Raw genomic sequence first — 13,089 nt, forward strand, 5'->3', positions numbered from 1 at the left:
AAAAATGGAGAGCTAAAACTAAACATAGAGAGCTAAGGCTAAACCTGGAGAGCTCAAGATAATCCTGGAGAGCTAAAGCTAAAACTAAACATGGAGAGCTAAAGCTAAACCTGGAGAGCCCAAGATAAAATTAAACATGAAAAGCTAAAACTAAACATAGAGATCTAAAGCTATTTTGAGAAAGCTAAAGCTATACATGGAGAGCTAAAGCTAAAACAAATTCTGGTGAGCTCAAGCTAATCCAAAAGAGCTAAAGCTATATGTTGAGAGCTAAAGCTAATCCTAGAGAGCTAAAGCTATACATGGAGAGCTAAAGCTAAATTTATACCTGAAGAGTTAATGCTAAAACTAACCCTGGACAGCTAAAGCTAAACCTGGAGAGTTAATGCTAACTTGGAGAGCTAATGCTAATTCTGCAGCTCTGTATTGTCAGTACTTGTACTGCATGCAAAAAACTGAAATGTCAGTACTGTAAAGTATAAAACTCATAATAGCAAAGCTGGAGCTGAGCAATGTTTATCCAGATATTGAGCTGTGTATTTGGACATATTGACACACAAGCCAAACCCGTTTGCATAGATTTGTTTAAAGCGGTGGCAAGAATGCAAATGTAGCTCCTGGTTGCTTGAATAATCATTTACTCTGTGTCTCTATTGACATCAGTGTTAAAGCAGCTTTAGGACTATATTTAGTTGGGGCAGTTTGACACACAACACTTTTGCCTAAACAAAGCGGATTGTTACGAAACAGAGAATTCAGATCTAGTGATTCATGAAGCTCTAGTTCGGGTGAAATGTTTGCGTGGGAATGAATGAAGTTTAATGTCAATGAAAGACTCATTCACACTGTCCACCGTGACTTTGATCTGGAAAATGGAAATGCCGGCCTCACGTTTCCCTGTGTTTCTCTGGAACAGACTGGCTGGAGTTCAGCCCGTACGAGATCGGCATGGCCAAGTACGGCACCTTCATGCCCCCCGAGCTGTTCGGCAGTAAGTTCTTCATGGGAAGCGTGGTGAAGAAGTACGACGAGAACCCACTGCACTTCCTCATGGGTAAGAGTCCAGTTACATCACTGCATCACTATCGCTCATGTCTGACCTTATGTTAGCTGGTGGCTAATGATGACCACAGTGCCTGAATCTCAGGACATTGGCTTTGATAAAGGGCCCATGGTCAGTGTAACGTTTATCCGTTCAGTTTTCTTACCATTTCAGGCTAAATTAGAAATAGAAATAGAAAAAACTGGGGCACCGATTGGTCCAGGGTTTAATGTGCTGCCACTATAATCAGGAGATCGCTGGTTTGAATCCTGGTTATGTAGCTTGCCATCAGCTGCTGGGGCCCTGAGACAATTACCCTTTCTCTCTTTCTGGGAGGGTAGATGGCGCTCTCTCCTCTCATCACTCCCAGGGTGATGCCGATTAGCACAAGGCTGCGTCTGTGAGCTGATTGTATTAAAACCAAGTCGTTGCACTTTCTTCCAAGCACGCTGTGATGCTACTAGAAAATGAACCTCGAAAAGAAGCGGTGGTTGATTTTACATGTGTTGGGGGAGGCATGTGCTAGTCTTCACCCTCCTGGTGTTGGGGGGGGCATTACTAGTGATAGGGGGAGTGCAGCTGAGGGGTGGGATTATCAGCATAGATAAAAGTGGAATAAAAATTTCAAAACAAATTTAAAAACAAGAAAAAAAAGGATTTAAAACTTTATTATTTCTTTTTTTTTATTATTTTGTATGGTGAAGAAGAAATAGGGTTTCATAAATTTCCTATTTTTTTTACTATTTCATTTTTCTACATTCTTCTACATTTCTTAAAAACGAAAACATGAATCTACTCGATTTTTAGTTTTTTCCATTTTTATATCTTGTGAAAGAAGCAAACTGGATTATAACAACAGTTTTTGTTACAAGATGCACAAATGTAAAATTAGAATATAGAAGATACATTTTGCATTAAATTCTGTTTGCAAAAGGCAGAAATGAAAATCGCTATTGGATGAAACCCAATTTCTTCCTTACTATACTAAGTGGAAAAAAATAAAATACAAATATATAATAATAATAACAATAATGCCTAATTTTAGGCATTAAAATATCTGGGTGGTTCTATGTACCAAGGAATTTAAAATTTTGGCAATGACTGATTGCTAGTTTTGACTACCCTTATAAATCAATCATTATGTCCATCTTTTGTTAGAAAGAAGGAAGTTTAAGTCCTTATAGGCAAGTCTGTTCATTTTGCGGCCGTCTTTGCAACGCTGGCTTGCAGTTAGATCCAGTCTCTTTGAGAGGGTAGAGGCCAAAATACTGGAAACTGAAGGTCTCATTGATGTTTTAACAACATATTTTACATCACTGTTCAAATCTGATTAAAATTGAATTAATAGTTTGCAGCTTTTGACACAATAAAGCACAAAATCTTGATTTTTCAGTTTGTTATGGCTACTGCACTTGCGCTGATTTTCATAGTGAGGAAGATTTCACCACTTACACGCTGACCCTCCTGCTTCTGTTATAGGACGGGATCTTACCTATGAACGGAGACTGAGATTGAGCATTACAAAAACTTCCATTCATGCTTTGTCAGTGGCTGGTCTGCTCATTAATAACATCTTTGGCAAAGTCAAGTGTCTAGCGTTGGAGCATTGGCTTTTTTTTTGTTGGTGTGAGAGAGAAAAATGTCCCTATCGTTGGAAGAATATCACTGAAGGGCTTCTAGATTGCCAATAAAGTGGAAAAAAGGTGAAAAATAATCAAGTGCACATTATATTCCATTTTAATAGAAGTATATTTGTAGGGTAAGGGTAAATGGGTAGAGTAACCTCTGCTTTTGGAGCTTTTTTTCTGCATCCTGTAAAGACAGTCCTTATCCGTGTTTATAAACAGCCCTTAGCATCAGCTATGGTTACATAAGCCTGGACCAAACACTCTCTTTAAGGCGCCCGTGCCCAGCAAGTGTTTGGCCCAGCTGTACACAACATCACCTGCCTGACCTACATAACTCTAAACCTAGGAAGAAGTTCTTGATTTAGTTAAAAAGGAATGTACTATTACTGGGTGAAGGGTGGAGGGAGTGTTAATACTGTACTGATGCTGTAGCTGTAAACAAGACAGCAGTAAGATCAGGTGAATTATGGGAGTTGGAGTGAGGTCTGATGAATCGGATGTTCCATTTAAATACTAATTAACGTGTGTACTAAGAATGTCCCATAGAAGGCGAATATTACCACCCACAGTGGAAAGTGCAGTGAGTGGTAATGATGTGACCAGTGGTGTCTCACTAGAATTGTTTGTGTGAACAGACAAGCGACTCTGGCAAGAATTAGATCCACATTCAATACAGGAGACCACCCGGGTTTCATATCATTAATAATGCACAAAAAAAGATTATTCTGCTTATTATGGCTACTGCACTTGCGCAGATCTCCACAGCAAAAGCGGCATCACCCGTAGCACGTAAACCGTACTTTGCTCTCAATAATACAAGCAAGCTGATTGGCTGTTTCTGCTAAAAGGCGGGATTTTATCTGTGAACAGATGCTGGGGTTGAGCATATCAGTGGGAACTTCATAATTCATGAAAACACACATTTTGCTTAGCTTATTCTGATTCTACTGTTTCCTATCACAGCACATTATACTACATACAGCTTATTATGAAAATGATCTGTACGGTCTCACATTGAGCTATTTATATATACAGCACATTATCACCCTTTCATAATTCCTATTAACAGAATAATACAGTAATTATACAATACAATAGTCCATTGTAGATAATATCTTACTGTTAAGAAATATGTAGTGCAACTGGGCAAACAGGACAGAATGAGACGTACCAGCAGATTGAATACTATTATATTTCACCCCTATTAAATATAACTGGAGTTCTGGAGTTCAGTATTGTCATTACTTTTGTCACAAACGTTTTTACTATAGAGATAAATACATTATATTATTTTAGCAATGCACTATATATGCAGTACATTACAGCAGTTATGTTTGCTTTCACTAGAAAAAATAGAAAGCTGGCAGTGAGCCAGCATTCAGCATTCAAGCCAGTTTTAGTGTGATACTATGAGATAAAGCAAAACCCACAAAAACAGCATCTTAGTTGGAATGACAAATGCAAACAAATAACATGTTGAAACAAGTAAAACTCTTGTGAAAGAAGCTGAAAGTAATGTAATAATCACTTCATAACAGAAATGCAAGAAATGCTGGAAGCTCTGCCCTCAGTAATCATACACTCCCACTTTCCCAGTGAGCTCTTCAGTACGGATGTGTATTAACAAGAAGCTGGCGATACGATAGACCAGGGGTGTCCAAACTACGGCGAGGTATTTTAGAAATAGAATGAAAGTTGGCCCGCTGTTAAGCAGGTTTTTATAATGTGAGATTCAAAGTTTGAACGCTAGGTGTCAGAAACGGGCCAAAGAGTCTAAAAGCGGAGAGAGTGCGCATTTCTAGCGCAGAAAAACCGGCCAAAGAGTCTAAAAGCGGAGAGAGTGCGCATTTCTAGCACAGAAAAACGGACCAAAGAGTCTAAAAGCGGAGAGGGTGCGCATTTCTAGCGCAGAAAAACCGGCCAAAGACTCTAAAAGTGGAGAGAGTGTGCATTTCTAGCGCAGAAAAACAGCCAAAGAGTCTAAAAGCGGAGAGGGTGCGTGTTTCTAGTGCAGACAAACGGACCAAAGAGTCTAAAAGTGGAGAGGGTTTGCATTTCTAGCGCAGAAAAACAGCCAAAGAGTCTAAAAGCGGAGAGGGTTTGCATTTCTAGCGCAGAAAAACAGCCAAAGAGTCTAAAAGCGGAGAGGGTGCGCATTTCTAGCGCAGCAAAACAGGCCAAAGAGTCTAAAAGCAGAGAGAGTGCGCTGTTTTAGCACAGAAAAAGGGCAAATGAGTCTAAAAGTTGCCATAATTAGGGAGTTTAATATTAAGAGACATCATAAAATGAAACATCAATTTGAAAAATCTTAGTTTACACAACACTGTCAAAGATAGATAAAGATAAAGTAAGTCAAGTAAAATGGTGTGTTAATGAAAGTAATCAGGAAAATGTATTATTTAAAGGGGTATATTTCATTATTTGTTTTATTACAGAGTCTTTGGCGACTTTGTGACTTCAAATATATTTCTCCTTCTGGCCCCCAACAAAAAAAGTTTGGACACCCCTGCGATAGACAATACAAGGCACACAGTCTTTTGTTAAACAGACTACAAAAAATGCTAAAGCTAAGTTGTGTCAGCTAACATTATTATCCTAGCCCTGTACAGCTCATATGTTTCAACTGGAAAACAACCAAGAGATAGAGAGGTAGTAAACTGATACCAAGCGTAATAAGTGATGCTGAACTCTTTTCATAATTTCATTTATATTATATGAGCAGAGCATAAAAAATTTCCCACAAAATTTCTCAACTCTCTTTAATGACTCTCTAATGATTCCCTACTTATGAAGCACCACCAGGGCCTGGGGTGGGTGGGAGAAGTGTGGGGCTGCTGCCACTGCTTAAAAAAACAAACGTTAGAGGAAACACTTTAATATGACTTTATTATTCATTTTTTTCAATGAATTTGCCAAACATTTCTGCTTTTTGCCATTTTGTGCTAAATCATTTTGGTTGCCAAATAAAAACAGTGGGATCTGAAGACTGTAATATCTAAAGTTTGGGATTTAAACAAACTCAAAATGAACTACTGTGTGACACCTGCACTTTCTGTCCAAATGTTTGTGGACAACCCCTAATGAATGCTCTGTTCAGCTACTGGAAGTTGCCCCTGTTGTTGACACAGATGTGCAAATGCTTGCACCCAGCTTGTCTAGTCTGTTTAAACATTCTTTTGTGTGTGTGTGTGTGTGTGTGTGTTGTAGGTGTGTGGGGCAGTGCTTTCTCGATCCTGTTTAACCGGGTTCTGGGGGTGTCGGAGGCTGCAGATAACAGCACTATGGAGGAGGAGCTGGGTAAGATCACGAGTTCTTGTCTGTTTGGATTTGTTTTGCCTTCTGACCTAAACTGGAATCCAACCAGTCTGTAAAACACTTCAGATATCACATGACTCGGTATGAAAAGAACATTTTGTAGAGGCAGGGTCTCTCAGAAGCACAGCCCACAGGATGCTGTCCAAAGGACGCTATTAGTGGACTATTCTCAGTCCAGCAGTGACACTGCGGTGTTTAAAAACTTCAGCAGCACTGCTGCTGGTTCTGATCCACTCGTACCACCAGCACAACACACACTAACACCTCATACACCACCACCATACTAATCTGTACCAATTACTGCAGTGCTGAAAATAAACCAATCACCACCCTGAAGAACAGAGGATAATAAAAGAGGATAATAATAAAATATACAGAGAAACAGATACAGAACTACAGTCTATCATTTTACAACAACAGAGTGGACTACATATACAGTGGTGTAAAAAAGTGTTTGCCCCCTTGATTTCGTACCTTTTTTGCATGTTCTTTAATGTTACAGATCATCAAACAAATTTAAATATTAATCTCTGTATATTGGCATGATATCTAGGTTTTGAGTATCTTCAGGCCTACTTTGCTTTGTCAGACAGGTCCTAAGTGCGATGTATAAGGCGCATTAAGCGACACTATTTTTTCCTTCTAATTCAGCTGTAAAGCTAAGATAAGTTAAGCGAACAAAACTGTAATTCTTAAAAAAAAAATAAAAAAAAACATTTTCTTTTAAAGTCAAAAGAGCGCTGGATGTTAGAAACTGTTTATTTGGGTGAGTAAATCGCTTCCGTTTATTTACAGTAAGCTTAAATTTCCAGACTTTCATTAAGACTGGGTGCAGCAGCATTAGCATAAGCGACTAACACCAGTTATCAGCTGGCGGTTCGTCCCACGTAGCTTGTTTTAACAGAGTGAATGCACAGACTACAGTCCTAAACACTTACCTTTGAACGAAGAAAGAGTTAGCACTTAGCGCTGTTATCGGCTAGTGCTAATGCTGCTCCAGCAGTGCCAGCTGGGGTAAGCGGCAGGCTAAAGGATAATAATACTCACCTCTGAACAGCGAAAGAGATGGCGCTTAGCGTGGTTAGCGGCTAATGCTAATACTGCTGGAGAAATTTCACTGAAACTCCTGTATAACTCTGCACTTCAGTGGAGGGGCTTTACTGCTCCTTAATTCCTGACTGGCAGAATTCATACATAAGGTGTACCGGGTTATAAAGAACAGTGATGATTTTGGGGAGAATTAAAGGATTTAAAGTGCGCCTTATAGTGTGAAAAATACAGTAAATTAGTTTGATGATCCGAAACATTTATGATTAAATAACATGCAAAAACATAAGAAATTTTAAATAGATATATAAGCAAAGAAGAATAGAGGATACACAATTAAATGAACAACTGATACATTGTTCAGCCCTCTTATGGCTTTCACTTCATTTTTAAGATAATCTGATATAATCAGCCTCAGATCCGATCAATCAGATCAGCGTGAGTACTCTGCTTTATTCCTTTCTTGCTTTTGTTTAAATGTTTACTCACACTGCTATTACTGGTTCTGCAGGAATGTGCTATTAGCACACAGTGCTGCGTACTGCTGAACAGTGCTCTAAAATAGCATGGGTGTGATCAGCACTGAGACAACTTCCTTAAAACCACAGCGTTTCAGAAAGACTAGAGACACACGCTCATTTATTCTGTTTGTTGGTTAACATTAATAACATTAATAATAATATGTCTGTGTATTGGCAAAAAAATGCAATTTCAGTTAAATATATAGCAAATGAACACAGTGATATTTGAGAAGTGAAATGATGTTTAGGATTTACAGAAAGTGTGCAATAATTATTTAAACAAAATTAAGCAGGTGCTAAATTTGGGCACACTTGTCATTTTATTAATTTTTAGGGGTGTCACGATTCTCTAAATCCTCAATTCGATTTTATTTCCAATTTTAGGGTCACGATTCGATTCTCGATTTTCTTTTTTTTTTGCCAGTTTTAGATTAGTCTAGGGTCAGTCATCGGTTTGATTCATCAAATTTACAATAGCTTATTACAAAAGGTGGGCTTAATATAAGTGATGCAAAGTGATACAAGTGTTCTGTAATACACCACATTAGGCACTTATGGTCAAATTTAAATAATTTGATTAATATATAAATGTAATGCCATCTAGTGCCTTTTTTTGGTAGCAGCAGTGTGCACTATTAAAACAGCAATGTGCAACATAACAAAATAAATAATAAAAAAATACAAAAACATTCATGTACAAAAATAATAGAACAATTAGAGCCTTAACAAACTGAACTCTATCCTACTATAACAGTTAAACATGAAAAATAAGACTCGGTCTCTGAGAATGACATGTTTTTTTTTTCATTAAAAAATATATATTATTAACTTTATCTGAGACAAAGATGCTCCTTAAGGTACCAAAACTATTAACACATTTGAGGCTAGACAAAACAACTGTTATTTTTATGTTTTCATATATTTATAGATCATATTTTTGACTTCGAGGCTCGAGACCATGACATAATCTCGAGCAATTTCGATAAAATATCTAAATCGTGACACCCCTATTAATTTTAATACCTTTAGCACTAATTATTGGAACACAAAATTTGTTTTTGTTAAGCTCATTGACCCTTGACCTACATACACAGGTGAATCCTGAGAATTACGAGAAAGGGTTAAGGAACCAACGGCAAGTTTTTCTCCTCTTTGCATCTTCTCTAAAGAGTGACAACATGGGATCCTCAAAAAAAACTCTCAAATTACCTGAAAACAAAGATTGTTCAACATCATGGTTTAGAGGAAGGATATAAAAAGCTCAAATCTCAGAGATTTCAGCTGCAGTTTCCACTGTGAGGAACAGAGTGAGGAAATGGAAGAAGCACAGGCACAGTTCTAGTTAAGACCTGAAGTGACAGAACAAGAAAAATCTCAGATAATCAGAGGAGAAGGATGGTGAGAACAGTCATAGTCAACCCACAGACCTCCAGAGCTCCAAACACCTACATCATCATCCTGCTGCAGATGGAGTCACTGTGCCCTGTTTAATTATTCAGCGCACTTTACAGAAGGAGATGCTGTATGGGAGAGTAATGTAAAAGGAGCCCTTTTTAAATATTTACATTGTGACAGTACACACTATGGTTTCTATTTTAGTAATCTATAGTTAAGCTGCCAACCATGAACTATACAGCTTGATTTAAGGCGTGTCAGTGTGTCTTTGCTATTGTAACAACAGGAAAAGTACACCTTCCGCGTCTCAAAGTGCACAAAAGGCATGTACTAATTATCTTAATTAATCATGGGTGTGTTTTGGGTGTAACATGAAATAAGCCAATCAGCGTGTCATTTGCTATTTCCTATAGGAGCCAGGTGCGCTATGACTTGGTGGATTGGTGTTTTAACAGTGCAGCTACCTGGACAAGTCCATCACTTCAATAAGTTGCCTATTCTTTTTTTTTTTTTTTTTTTTTTTTCAATTTTTTTTTTTTCCAGTGTGTACACATTTAAGAGGCGTCATTGACAGTTTACATTTTCTCATTCTAAACATTGATTACACATCTGCTCAATTATACACCAAACAAACATGTACAGGACAAATTACTTGGAGGATGCCTTAAATTATAGTAATACATCAAAGAAAACATAAATGAGAGTTCTGAATAGTAATTTATTCTAATTGTGTTTCGATAAAATCTGGTCTTGTAGTCTTCATGTAAGCTGTCCATTTTGACCATAGTTTTGCAAATTTTGGCATCTGAATCCTGATAGCAAATGTAATTTTCTCCATTATGTAAATTTGGTTGACTATATTTATCCATTCTTCCATTACTGGGGGATCTGGTGTACGCCATCTCTTTGTTATGGCTTTCTTACTGGCAATCAAAAAAATATTCCAGAGGTATCTGTTTGATCCTATTACTTGAGGATTGATCTCTCCTAAGAATAAAATATTAAATCTAAAGTTAATTTCCAAGTTCAGTATTTCTTGTAGTGTACTGTGCAAATCAGACCAAAAAGCCCCTAATTTTGGGCAGCCCCAAAATATATGCCAGTGACCGGCCTCCTCACCCCCACACAATCTCCAGCAATCCTGGTTCTCTCCAGGTCTCTGTTTAGGTGTAATAAAAAAACGAGTTACACATTTCCACCCAAATTCCCTCCAATTATGTGCACTAGTGCATTTCCATTGTTGCTCACATATTCTTGGCCACCTTTCATTTGAAATAGATTGACAACTTTCTTTTTCCCATTTTTGTTTAATATATTCAGTAGAATTTCCTGTCAATTCCATTAGTCCTTCATACATTTTAGATATTATTCCTGTCAGAGGCTGAGATTGATATGCCTCAATAAATAGTTTTAATATGCTGTCATCAAATGAATTAATTTTAATTGTTTTATTAAAGTAGTGCCGAATCTGAAGGTAACGGTAAAAGTCTTGATTTTCAAGGGAATATTTTTCTTTTATAGTTTGAAAGTCTTGCAAATTATATTTTACCATGATATTGCAAAACGCTGTAATCCCTTTTAAAGACCAGATTTTAAATCTTGTATCTAGTTTATTTGGTATAAAATCAGTATCATAAGCACACCACCGGATTACTTTCAGAGATTCTTTTAAATTGTATTTTTTTGTCACTTTAACCCATGTAATTAAGGGAGTTTTAATATATGGGTTTTTTATATTTTCAATTTTGTTCTTGGCCAATTCCTGATCCCCCAGTAGTGCCTGGATTGGTGGGTCTTTTATAGTTGAGGCCTCTATGTCTTTCCATCTTGCTGTATAATTGGGGTCACACATATAGATTAGTGGCCTTGTCTGTGAGGCGAGGTAATATTTTTCCAAATTTGGTAATGCCATTCCTCCCACTTTTTTAGGGAGTTGTAAAGTACGGAGTCGAATTCGTGGTTTTCGACCTTGCCATATGTATCTGAAAATAATCTTGTCCCATTCTTTAAAAGTATTTGCAGGGATTCCAATTGGTAATGCTTGAAAAAGATAAAGAAAACGAGGAAGTATGTTCATTTTAATGGATTCCACCCTAGAAATAAGGCCAAGAAATGGAATCACATCCCACCTTCGGATATCTGATTTAATTCTGGCAAAGAGGGGTCCAAAATTTTTCTCTGACAATTGAGAAAGGTCTTTGGGTAAGTTAATTCCTAGATATTTTATTGAATCATTATCCCATTTGAGATTATAATGTTGTTTAACATATAATGGAGGAATATAGTTAAAAGACAATACTTGGGTCTTTTGAATGTTTAATTTATATCCCGAAAACTTAGTATAAGCATTTATAACTTTCATTAATTCAACAAAGGAGTTAGATGGATCACTCAAAAACAGCAAGACATCATCTGCATAAAGTGCTAGTTTATGTTCTTACCCATCACAGTAATTCCTTTTATGGTGTGCATTTGTCTAATCCACTGGGCTAGAGGTTCTATATATAATGCAAAGAGAGATGTAGACAGGGGACAGCCTTGTCTCGTACCCCGTTCCAGAACAATAGTTTCAGACAGGCTACCATTTATCTTAATACGAGCAGTTGGTTTGTAATATATTGTTTGTATACTTTGAATAATTTCTTCGTCAAACCCCAGTCTACTCAAAACTTTATACAGAAATTTCCAATCTACAGAGTCAAAAGCTTTTTCAGCGTCTAAACTCACCAAAGCAGCCGTGGAGTTATGTTGCTTAATATGGTCCATAATATGCAGGGTACGTCTTATGTTATCATGTGTCTGCCTGTTTTTTATGAATCCTGTTTGATCTTTATCTATAATCAGTGGTAAAATATTTTCACGTCGTTTTGCTATTATACTTGTATATAATTTATAATCAACATTAAGGACCGAAATAGGGCGATATGATCCACAATCAAGCGCATCTTTTCCCTCTTTTGGAATTACAGAAATGATTTCCTCCTTCCATGAAGGAGGCATTTTCCTCTCTATCAATGCTGAATTAAATACTTCAAGCAGGTATGGCACTAATTCAGCACGAAAAACTTTATACCATTCATTTGGAAACCCGTCTGTACCGGGAGATTTGTTTGCCTTCAAACGCGTGATGGCTGCTTCTAACTCTTCCTTTGTTATTCGGGACTTTAAGTCATTATTCTGTTCATCAGTCAAGGTCGGTAAGTCATGTGATTTAAGAAATATCTCAATCTTTTCTTCGTCCTCAAAACACTGTTGCGAATATAGTTTTTCATAATATTTTTTAAAAGCTGTTTGTATTTCCTCACATTTACAGAGCACAGTTTTAGTTTGTGGGTCTCTTATCTTATATATGGTGCTGTCTGCCTGTTGCTTTTTAATTTTTTTTGCTAACAATTTAGCTGACCTTGTACCTGCTTCATAATATTTTTGTTTTGTAAATATTATATTTTTTTCTATTTCCTGAGTATACATTATGTTTATTTCATTCCTTATTTTAATAATTTCTGTCATGCAATTTGGATCTAGTGTTGCTTTATGTTTAATTTCCAATTCCTTTAGTTTAGCATTTAATTCGGCCAATTTTGATTGCCTTATCTTCTTCTTAAAGGAACAATAACTAATCATTTTACCCCTAAACACAGCTTTTAGTGTGTCCCACACAAACTCAGGTCCCACTTCCCCATTATCATTTTCTTCCAAAAACATTTTAATTTCTTGTTTCATTTGGTTTATAAATTGGGGATTATTTAGCACACTAGAATTTAATCTCCATGTTCTATTTCTTTGAGTATTTCTGAGCAATACAGACATCGAGATTGGTGCATGGTCAGAAAGGTCTATGGTTCCTATTTCACACCTTAACATTTTATGTCGTTCCTTTTTATAAGTAAAGAAATAGTCAATTCTTGAATACATTGAATGAGGAGATGAATAGTGAGTATAATCGCGTCCAGTTGGGTAAAAATCCCTCCACAAATCTATTATTCCTAATTCCTCCATTATTAGTCTGACTCTTTTTTGTAATAATGTTATTTTTTTAGGCGACGTATGTGATGCGTCCATTTTCGGATTAAGGTGAATGTTCCAGTCACCTCCACATATTAATACTCCTGTAGCCTCTGCCATTAAATCAAACATTTTC

General features: G+C 36.9%; 1 protein-coding gene across 1 annotated transcript in view; it reads left to right on the forward strand.

Annotated features, from left to right (window-relative positions):
• Positions 1-13,089, forward strand: part of pla2g4aa (phospholipase A2, group IVAa (cytosolic, calcium-dependent)) — a 52,010-nt gene that overhangs the window by 23,723 nt on the left and 15,198 nt on the right. Inside the window, exons 11-12 of the mRNA XM_022673448.2 lie at positions 917-1,054; positions 5,878-5,967. Of these exons, the coding sequence (XP_022529169.2) occupies positions 917-1,054; positions 5,878-5,967 (228 nt within the window). The remainder of the gene's footprint in view (positions 1-916; positions 1,055-5,877; positions 5,968-13,089) is intronic.

Source organism: Astyanax mexicanus, chromosome 18 (genome assembly GCF_023375975.1).
Source record: "Astyanax mexicanus isolate ESR-SI-001 chromosome 18, AstMex3_surface, whole genome shotgun sequence".
Classification (NCBI taxonomy): domain Eukaryota; kingdom Metazoa; phylum Chordata; class Actinopteri; order Characiformes; family Acestrorhamphidae; genus Astyanax; species Astyanax mexicanus.